The sequence below is a fragment of the Balearica regulorum genome, chromosome 12 (genome assembly GCF_011004875.1).
Source record: "Balearica regulorum gibbericeps isolate bBalReg1 chromosome 12, bBalReg1.pri, whole genome shotgun sequence".
Lineage (NCBI taxonomy): Eukaryota > Metazoa > Chordata > Aves > Gruiformes > Gruidae > Balearica > Balearica regulorum.
This window is the reverse complement of record NC_046195.1, coordinates 6,141,429-6,152,589: the sequence shown is the minus strand read 5'-3', so window position 1 is coordinate 6,152,589 and position 11,161 is coordinate 6,141,429. Positions and strand designations below refer to the sequence as shown.

Sequence of the window (11,161 nt, the reverse complement as noted above, 5' to 3'; positions counted from 1 at the left end):
ACACAACCCTTGGTCAGCAGCCATCAGCATTTCAGTCTTTCAACGGTAAGTGCTCCTCAAAAAACAGTTTCACCTTGAGCCCCTTCTGTAGGGGCAGGACACACTAGCACAGAATAGATGCCAGAAGAAAGATGAAATTGCTGTCTGTCTCATTAGCACTACTTGTACAGAACCGTTCCACAATCCAGATCCATGTATTCAGGCACTTATTATTTTCAAGTGGGTAGTTCAAATACCTTAGTGGCTCTATACCTCAGTCGCTTACAGAAAGTTTTATCTTATGCTATTGCTATCTTTTTCCCTGGAGTTAGTACACAGCAGCGTGGAACAATGTCCACAGACAGAGAAATACTATGGAGACATGTTATGAACACGGAAGGAATGAAATAATAACCAGTAAAAAACCTTAAGGATTTTCCCTGACATGAAATAAGCGCAGATAATATTTCTTCTAGCTTTCCATGAGAGGAAGCAAAAACATCAAGTGTATAGGAGATTTTTAAAGGGTGAAAAATAGGAAGTAAATAGATCATCTGAAATAAGGAAAAAGTAGTACAACGCTCCCCCACAACTGCTTCCCCACCCCCAAGCAATTTCATAGTTGACCATTGCTGTGTAGCAGCATGTATGGCAGAGAATGCAGGGGCACTCAGATTACTATGAAATACTTGGATTTCTTTGCAGAATAGCAGTCAAAACAAGGACAGCATACTGCAGGAACCTCAGATGGAACTGAACAGCTCACAACAACAGTTCTAGAGTAACAATCACCTTTCACCTGCTGATGCCTCTTGTGGCTTTGCTTATATTGCATTTCATGAGTGTGAAGGTAGGAAGTGTTCTGCATGAACCCTACAAGCATTGAAGGAAAATTTAGTGGACTCAACTAAGCCCAGGACACACCTATTCAGCAACTGGATAAACTCCCTGCCCAAAGTACTCTTATCCATCTATGGGATATTTAAAGGCAATCAGATTAACTGTAGCTCTAAACATATTCAGATGCGTTTCTGGGCACTCACAGAGACATGAAAGAAGCACATTACATTACACAGCACCTTTAGACACAATCCAGATGTTAGCCTTCACTCTGCACATAGATATCATGATAGCAGACTCTTCATGACCAAAACAAACTGCACAGGACATTGACAAATTAATATAGTCCTACCACAGAAGATAAACATCTAAAGTTCAGAATATTATTTAGACAGCTACCAACAAGGCAAGAAACAAAGCTAACATGATTTTAAGGTTATTTTTTGTTCAGATAAAAACTCTCCCAGTAACACTTCTATTTCAGGAAGTCCTTTATCTGTTAAGAAATAATCTCTTCAATAGGTTAGTTATCATGGGTTGTCCATTGTGAGAAACATTCTTTTTGGGTTTTTATTCCTATTGCCCTGAACTCCTCTATCATCTATCTGAAAGAGTTTTGTTTGCTGCTTTGTTTATATTCCCCATGCTGTATGAAACAATCCTTTTCTAGAAACAATGAGGCATGAGCTAATGTATTTATTATCCTCAGTATCACTGTGTTTTCTTTGTTACACCCTTCAAGAAAAATCAGGTTATTTTCTTCCCCCAGGACACAGTCCAGTTCTAGTGTTGGGCACCACAGTCAGAAAACAGTGCCAGTTTTAAGAGTGGTTTAAGGGAATTTTTTTTAACACCTTTACCAGCATCGTCCCACTTGCTTGCCTGTCTCTTCAGCAATCTGCTTAAGGTGAGTAAAGCCTTATTCCCCTATTTTGCTGCATTATACAAAATGTGATTTAGGAAACTCTCATTATACCTTATATGCAGAATTCAGCTTTTGTGTAAAACATCAGGTAATAGTCACATTTGACATATGGTTAACAGGATGTTATTTATCTGCTTAAGCTTTCTTCAAAGCCATACTCACTGTCACTTCCTATGGTCCAGCTATTTTGCCTTGGATAAAAGCAGAAATCCTTCTCCCCTCCAGTAAAATTTCCACAGAGGTCCAGAAACAGCAGAGCAATGAGCCTGCAACTGTAAGGGGATAAGCATCAAGCAGTGCTCAGTTACAAAATAGGGACTAGTATGCATGCTACGAAAATGACTGTGTTTTTATTTTTTTACTTACTGCATGCTGCCTTTTCATGTTCTTTCTGTAGTGGCAGATGCACAGGTATTGCATATAGTGCTTTCAAACCATTTGTCACAAACAGCCAATGAAGTAGAACTCTACAAAGAAAATTAACATCCAACAGTTTCCTCAAAGATTGACTTAATCTCTAATTAGTCATCAAAACAACCAAAGATGATGCTAGTGTGGATGCAGTATTAGTAGCTTGTAAAGATACATGTCAACCTGTCATAGAGTACAGGACTGACACACATAATTCAGTTGAAATTAAATGGAACCAAAATTAAACCTGGAGCTAAAGTCTGTAATCAGTTTTCACCTTCAAAAAGCAAAACCTGCGCAAGACTATGTTCATTGTGTTAAAGTTTTACAGATAAAGTGTACACATATAATGCATACAGATTTGCATAAGGTTTATTATATTTATTTTGAAACGTCAAGACTACCTTGTTCATTTTTCCCTCCCACTCACAGGAAAGCAAGATGTGCCAAAGACTCCATTCAAAAAGAACACTGAACTTTTGGTCTCTGAAGATTTATAATGGGAAGGTTATCATAATATTTTCCAAATGTTTGTCAATAATTTTAAAACTGTAAACCTTAAAATTATAAGCCAAATACTTATCTATGAAATCATAGAATTGTATCACAATACCAGCACAGTCAGTAACAACCAAGAAGGTCTGAACAGCCAAGAAGATAGAAATCTAATTTCTTGTCAGCATAGTTCAAAGGAAGTATTGATTTAAAAAAAAACGGTTCTTTTGGAAAATATCCATTTCTATTTGACACAAATAAGAAGATTCCTTATGTGAACATACATGAAATAAGTGGAATGCAGCTCTTCACAACAGAATACTGTATTTAACACAAGGTGTGTACTTAAGAGCAAATTACGTATAGAGTATATTTAGGAACAATTTTGCTTAAGCAGCAGTCAGTGAGAGTATCACTAATCTTGTTTAATGATACTTTATTACATAATCAAAAACTACAGGAAGATCAGAGCCAGCCCTAAGTATTTTTAGGTGCAGGCCTGCAAAATAATTTTACAGGCCTCATGCTGCAGGCATTTCTCACATAACTAATGCACATAACTTTGGAGAGTACCAGCAAGCTGATTCTCCATGGCTTTAGGTTACCTGTTATCTGTAAACCTGGATAATCATCTACATGTCTTTAATATGTTAACTATATCACAAATCATGTTATAGCTGTAAAATATACTAGTGGACACCAAGAAGACTAGAGCCATCAGCCTCTGTACGCAAATATTTAGCCAGCTGAGGGTGGTAGAGGGAATAAGGGAAAAGACAAACGCAAGAAAAAAAGCTATATACAACCTTTTCATTATTAAGTCACACCCTTATCACTCACCTCTGCACACTTCCTCCCTGCCATTAGTATAAGACGATCAATTTACAAATCTATTGGGTTAACTTGGCAATGATTTGGTAAGGAGGCAGAGGGGGCCTCTGTGATAAGAGACCAGAAGGTGCCCCATGCCAGACATAAAAATCTGAGCCAGTGAAGCCAGTAGCACCTCTGTGAAAAACACATTTCAGAAAGGGTTTAACGGGGCAGGGGTGGAAGAAAGAAAAAAAAATGCTGTTCAGCAGTTGGTGGTGTGGAGAAAGTGTGAGAAACAATCTTGCAGACATAGAGGCCAGTGAAGAGGGCAGGGGGGTATGCCCTGAAGGGAGCTGCAGCCAGCAGGGAGAAGCCCACACAGGAGCAGGTTTCCTGACATAAACTGCTGCCTGTGGGGGACCTGCATTGGAGCAGGTTTATTCTGAAGGACTGTGGCCTACGCTGGAACAGTATGTGAAGGAAAGTGCATTGCTTTCTGATTGTCTCATGCACGTACTTCCTTCTATTTAACTGTTCACTATCTAGACGACACGTAAAAGCCAAACAGCTATCAGACACAAAGGTTAAATGAGAGTCATTGTGCCGTGAACATAAAACTCCTCCTGTTGACACGAACATCCTGGAGAACACAGAAGTTAGCCGTGAGCTAGTAATGCCTACAAAGCAGTTAGCCAACACAGGAGAAACCACATCACAATGCACTCTATGGCTCCAAATGAATGATCAGGAAATTGGGCTCTCTTCTGAAAACTGAGAGGATGTAAAATACAAAACTAGTGGAATGATAAAGACAACAATGTCCTGATATCTTAAAACTGGTATTATAGCTTAGAGGTGGAGTCCTTCAAAATCTCTGCAGGCTAGTCTGTAACAGACTGCATAGATTCTAATTTAAATAAATAAATAAATAAATAAAAGAACACTATCAAACCAAGAATCTGAAAAAAAACAAAATTCTCAGCCCACACAAGCAATGGCATATAACACACAAGATTTTTTTTTTTTTTTTTTTTGGTAGCATGTACAAGCCTGGTCTCAGATGTCTATATGATTAGGTTAACAAAACTTACTACTTCTATGTATTACTTAAAAGTCATGCTAAAGAAGCTGACAGCATATTTATACATATAAAAATAATTTCCTTACACATTTTAGTAACCACCACTTCAGGCTGACTCCTCCAAGTGAGTTCTGTTTGTCCCTCTTTATTAATGCTGCTTTCCCAGGGAAAATGCTATTCCTTCTACAAGCTAACTGTGTACAGGTGAACCCACTGAGACTATGAACCTTGCCATCACAATCTAAGTTTATACCAGGTGCTTCACCAGGTGTGGCACAATCAGCAAATAGCATAGTACTTTTTTTTTTCCCCTTGGAGAAGCAAGTAGAATACATGTTTCTTCTCCACTCTCCAATGCATTTATCTGAACCGCAACCTAAAAATTGTGCAATTAGGCAAGTAGGTAACAGGTCACCTTGTGATGCTTCTTTTTATTCCTTAACAGGAAAGCTAAAAGAAAGCAGGAACTTCTGAGTTGATATGGCTTATTAAAATGGAAGCAGGTACAAAAAGGCACTAGAGAGATGTGGCACCTAGACTTACCAAAATTGTTTTAACTGAGTCTTCACACTGATGAAGAACCCTTCATTCTTTGGTATCGACAGAGGAATTCTGCAAATGAATAGAAATACCAGTCTGTCTTACGACAGCACAGTGATCTTTAAGCCATGGCCATCACTGCCAAACACCTGAACTCCTCCCTGTGCCATTCCTTCACCACCTCAAATATAAACAAATTCAGAGGATTGCAGCTCAAAAAGCATACCACAAGAATCTTGCCATTATGTAATTTCTCACAGATAGTGTTCTGCAAGATTATTATCTAAATATGATTAAATCATCCTCCTCTTACATTGTAATCTACTGTCATATCTCTTTATGTAAGTAATCAAGTGGCTGCTGGTCACCCTGTAGACAGTGCTTGTGCTACAGTATCCTTACCGTACAACAGTTGTTTTACATTCATTTTTAAACACAGTCACTTTTGTATTCACTGAGACATGTATCATCATTAAACAAAGTCAAAGCCAATTATTTGAGCCCACAGTTTAAAGTGAAGTATTTTGGAAGTTACAGTTACACATAAGAATATCAATATTAACAGGTTTATATACCTATTTAGTATGAAAACAAGTTCTCAAGTCTTGGACTTTACCAACAAAATATTATTTTGTGTTGACTAACATTTATCTCATGGAAAAAAGAATCTTTGCAGAAAGCATGCTGTTAATTATGTTTTATTTAATTTCATTTTCACGTATCTTTAAGGATTAAGTTATTTCATCATGAACGTGCAACAGAAAAACAACTTTCTGTATGGTGAGATGTTACCGTCTGTATTCTATTACATGACTGAAATATCACCTATTTATCTAAACTGTCACTAAGAACATAAATTCATTTTCATGAAGTTTTTTAGACGTATATATCTTGTCTGTAATACATACTATTCATATCAGACAAGTTAGATACCAAGCTTCACAGAAATTGTAAAGTTTGCAATCATAACCACAGCTCATCTGCTCATCTGCTGTGATTATGCAGCAGACCTGCTTAGCAGAGAATAAAGCAAATGTTTACCTGTGTTGAGCAGGTGGATTACCCCTTACTCTTAAGAGAATGCATGAAGAATAATACCAAAGCACAGGAAAAATTGGCATACCAAATAATAAAAAAGTCATTCAGAGAGGGTTGGTCAGTATATATAGTGTGATCAATTTAATGATCAACTGATAACTATTATGCAGGTTTTTCAGATTTTCAGCTAAGTGTTTAGCTGGACATTTACATTTCTTACTTTCCAAAGGAGATGGTTTTAAAAATTCACCCTGAAAGTAGGCAAGGAAGATATTTTAGTCAGTAGAGGCATAAGCACTTCGGACTACTTGGGTTTGCTGCGCATTTTTTAACTTCAGATAAGAGCCTATATATGAAGAGCTATGTACCACAGAGTAGATGATGTGTGGTCCTATGGCCAACCATTGAAATCTCCAAAAGTTTCAAGATTCTTGCACTGAACAAGTTCAAGATGTTAATGCTAACTGACAAACTTCTTCCAAAGAAGTTTCATATTCATGAACCTTTGACTAAATTTACAGAATGTTGACAAATTAATCCAAAATAATTTCTTTCCTTACTCAGTATTGGGCTTTCCTTGAAAAAAACATTTACTGTCAGATAAAGTTATCCACAAACATAACTTTTCTAAAAAATACTTTTCCATGTGGCCGATAGTCATCGATGTATACGACAGCATTTTCAAGCAGCGTATTACTTCTACAACCTACTGTCATGTGACTTTAGCAATTGGCCAGCATCAAATGAAATACAGCAGCAATTTGCTGTCATTTCACACACTGCTTTGGGGTGTGAGGGGTTTTTTTCAGCTTTGGCACTGTTCAGAGACCAAATACTCTGTTGACTTTAAGAGTATAGCTGAGAACACCAAAAACGCATTTTTCAAGTCTCAGACTTAGCAATTGTTGACTGTTAACGAAGAATTATGGATGGTAAAAATGTGATTAAAGAGTTACAGTTTCTTTTCAAATTCCTGAAAAACATCTTTGGGAAAAAAAGTACCATTGCATTTCCTGAATCACATCACCATAATTTCTGAAAAATTACTCAAAAAATGCACATAACTGGAAATAACTATAGCCCATTTAAGAGCTCTCATGGGGAGTCACCATGTTTTCCGCATTTCCTGTGGGATTAAGAATTTGAGGATTTCTTCCACCACACCATTACAAGGTACAACAGATATAGAGCAGCTAGAACCTCAAAGCAGAAATTATTGTTTACAATGCTATACAATATGCAAAATAGGCTCTTGTTTTCCTAATCCATGAGCAGAGGCTGTATGAAAGAGGATATCTGCATACGGAAACCACAGTAGGATCAACATAAAGCCATTGCTTTAGAAAAAGAAAATTGCAAGACTACAAGAACTTGCCATCCCTCCACACAATACTGCAAGGATGCAGTCTAGTAGAGGTGACCTGGAGGGGAAGAGTTGCTTGGAAGCGCAGAAGATGCACAGAGAGGATTATTATTGTCCTATTCCAAGAGTTTCTTGGAAAGTACCTTTCCTCAGATGCGCTGAAATTGTCCAGGTGAACAAGCTCTCTAGTGCAAGGTGAACGTAGCTTAGAAACAAATTTCAGGACCAAAGTACACATATAAAGGGGACAAATGTCTTCATTGTACTGAGAAAGTAGCTGGCCCATCTAGCGTCTTGTTTACATTCCCCAAGCCTTTCTTCCCTATGTTTCTCCCAAGTACATTCACTTTGGTACTTAGCACAGGCAAACTGACAACTGTGCATATGGGAAATACTATATGTATCACATCATTGCCTTTCATAATGACTATTAGAATTTCTGGACCACAGATGTCTAAGATAATTGGTTACAGAATTGGGTAAAGCTAATAATTCAACACATAATCTGTTTTGAAATCGGGGAAGTAACTGCTGCTGCTTCCTGGAACCTGTGCAGAACTACACTTACTGTCCTCAGTCCAGCTGCTGGTTCTGTGAGTTTGGTTCCTTGATACATCTGGAGAAACAAACAAACAAACAAAATTAAAATAAATACACCTTTCTTTGTATCTTAGAAAACCCAACTCAGACATTTTGATTCATCATGGAAACTGTTCAAACTGGCCCTTTTTTACAAACATGGTACCAAACACCATGTTTGCTTCAAACCACAAAGTGGTTCAGGATGACTGCAAAACCTAGGGGACATTATTTTGTTCATCACAGCACAAGGCATATTTTAATCACTCGCAGTTATCCTTTTTTTTCTATTAAGTGATACTTAGCTAGGATGTGCATGTAGGTGCATACAGGAGGTCCTGACAACCTCCAATAGTCTCTCACTCCTTCCTTAAAGCGGACACTTTGTGGCAAAGTATTTATAAACCATAGCCTTTGTCTTTACCCTCTGCTTCCACTGTAGAAGCAGAGATTCTACTTTGCCCAGTTATCCATCATCTTTTGCAATAATCCTTCGCTAAAGCTCAAAATACTCCCAGCCAGCAGAAAGCTTGCTGCAGCTGGGCTTCTAGACTACAGTGCTATTGCCGTCACTCCTTTGACCTGTAAGTTGGAATGATCTGAATGCTGGAAAAGCACGTTAGATCCCAAAGATACCTGGTAAAGTCTTTTTTTAAAGTGTGTTACACGAGAGGAATTTTCCTTGCGTTACACACTGGACAGGAGTAAGATAAAATATCTTCTTTTAAACAGACATACAAGATACACAACCACCTCCACTGTTGATAAAACCAAACACAGCCACGCCACGGGGAGGGAGGAGACTTCCTTTTATTCACCTATTATTCACCTGCGGTTACGCTGAGATCGCCCTGCCACTATTTGACCACCACCCAGGAAGCAAGCGCCCAAGCTGTCCGGTTACTCTTTGCCAGCACCAGCTCCGGCGCCCTCAGTAAAGCCCCCCTCAGAGGCCGGACCAGACCCGTCGAGGAGAAGCGGCCGCGGCCGCTGACGGGGGGGGGGGTCGGGCAGCGCTTCGCCCCCGAGCGGCGGGGAGGGCAGGCCGCACGTGGCGGAGCGGCGCGCGAGGGAGCCCGCCGTGCCCGCCGCCGCGGGGGCATGCGGCTGTGTGACAGGAACCCCCTGCAGGCGCGGCGGCGCGGCGCGGCGCTGCTCGGCTCCCTGCTGGTGGCCGCCGCCGTGGTGCTGCGCAGCGCCACCCGGCCCTGCCCCGACGCCCACCCGGACGCCGCCGCCCTCCCCCGCTGCCGTCAGCGCCTCTACCGGGCGCTGGAGCTCTCCCCCGGCAGGAGGATCAACTGCTCGGGGATCGTCCGCGGGGACGAGAAAGCCATCCAGGAGGCCCTGCTCAGCAACCTGGAGATCGCGAACAAAAGGGGTTCCCTGACGGCCGGCGAGTACCTGAACATGACGAAGGACTGCAGCAATTTCAAGAAGACCCGGCGGTTCATTGAGTTCCCGCTGAGCCAGGAGGAGGCAGAGTTCCCTATCGCCTACTCCATGGTCATCCACAACAAAATCGAGATGTTCGAGCGGCTCCTGCGGTCCCTGTACGCCCCTCAGAACGTCTACTGCGTCCACATTGACAGCAAGTCCCCGGCCGCCTTCCAGGAGGCCGTGCGGGCCATTGTAGCTTGCTTCCCCAATGTCTTTGTGGCTAGCCGCCTGGAAAAGGTGGTCTATGCCTCCTGGTCCCGGCTGCAGGCCGACCTCAACTGCATGCAGGACCTGTTGCAGAGCCCTGTGCCATGGCGCTACGTCCTCAACACCTGCGGCACCGATTTCCCCATCAAAACCAACGCCGAGATCGTCCGTGTCCTGAAGGTGCTGCAGGGGCGGAACAGCATGGAGTCAGAGAAGCCCTCGGCCTTCAAGCGGGAGCGCTGGCAGTACCACCATAAAGTGGGGGAGTTCATCTTCCGGACAGCCACAGAGAAACTGCCACCACCCCACAACTCTCCCATGTTCACAGGCAACGCGTACATCCTGGTCACGCGGGCCTTCGTGCAGCACATCTTTGAGAACCCCACGGCGCAGCAGTTCCTCGAGTGGGCCAAGGACACCTACAGCCCTGACGAGCACGTCTGGGCCACCCTCAACCGCATGCCCGGCGTGCCAGGCGCCATGCCCCAGAACGACAAGTTCCAGCTCTCGGACATGAACGCCTTGCCCCGCCTGGTGAAGTGGCAGTACCTGGAGGGCGACACCAGCAAGGGCGCGCCCTACCCACCCTGCACCGGCCAGCACCAGCGCGCCGTCTGCATCTACGGGGTGGGCGACGTGCCCTGGATGCTGCAGCAGCACCACCTCTTGGCCAACAAGTTCGACCCCCTGGTGGACGATGCCGCCATCCAGTGTCTCGAGGAGCACCTCCGTCACAGGGCCCTCTACGGCCGGGGACTCTGAGGGGAAGCCGCGCAGACCCTCGCCAGCACCTGCCTCCTTCCGTAGGCGAGTCCAGCCGGCGGCGCCTCAGGGACAACGGGAGGGGCTAGAGACCCGCGTCGTGAGGCGAGACGGACGCCTTCGCATTACCGGCGCTGGCGGAGGGTTCCTTCCGCGGGGTGGGCGGGCGCGTGCGGGCCTCGGCGGACCCTTCAGGAGAGGCAGCCGCGCGCGCAGAGTCGGCGGGCGCGCGAGGTAACGAACGTTCGAAACGGCTGCGCGGGCCGCTGGGGCGGGGGCACCCCGAGGAGAGCTGCGGGCGCGGCGCCCCATGGGCCGCCACGGCGGGAACGCCCGGAGTTGAAGGGCGGGAGGGCTCGGCCGCCCCGAGTGTGCCCCCTCCCCTCCACTGCCCCCCCCCGACGCGCGGGCTTCTCCTCAGACACACCCAGCGGGCCGCGGTCCCCCGCCCGGCACCCCAGGCAGCTTCCTGACACACCGTCTTAAAGAAGCGGGGGTAGTGTATTTTTCCATTCTCCGTCTACAGTCTGTTCGCAAAAGTAACCCCCAGGGCTTCTTGTCATAGGGCCAGGTCACAGACCACGGTGACTCCATGTCCTGCTACAAAAGCAGAGCTGAAACTATAATAAATTTGCTTTTCTACAAAGCACCTGGCAGGCCACCCCCTCCTGGCACCTGCTACACTGCT

At 43.8% G+C, this 11,161-nt stretch overlaps 1 protein-coding gene across 1 annotated transcript; it reads left to right on the top strand.

Moving 5' to 3' along the window:
• Window positions 1-9,161: 9,161 nt before the first annotated feature.
• GCNT3 (glucosaminyl (N-acetyl) transferase 3, mucin type) lies at window positions 9,162-10,593 on the top strand. The gene has a single exon (XM_010313434.2). It carries the CDS (start codon window positions 9,166-9,168, stop codon window positions 10,471-10,473), a length of 1,308 nt encoding a protein of 435 aa, XP_010311736.2. The 5' UTR covers window positions 9,162-9,165; the 3' UTR covers window positions 10,474-10,593.
• The last annotated feature ends 568 nt before the right edge of the window (window positions 10,594-11,161 follow it).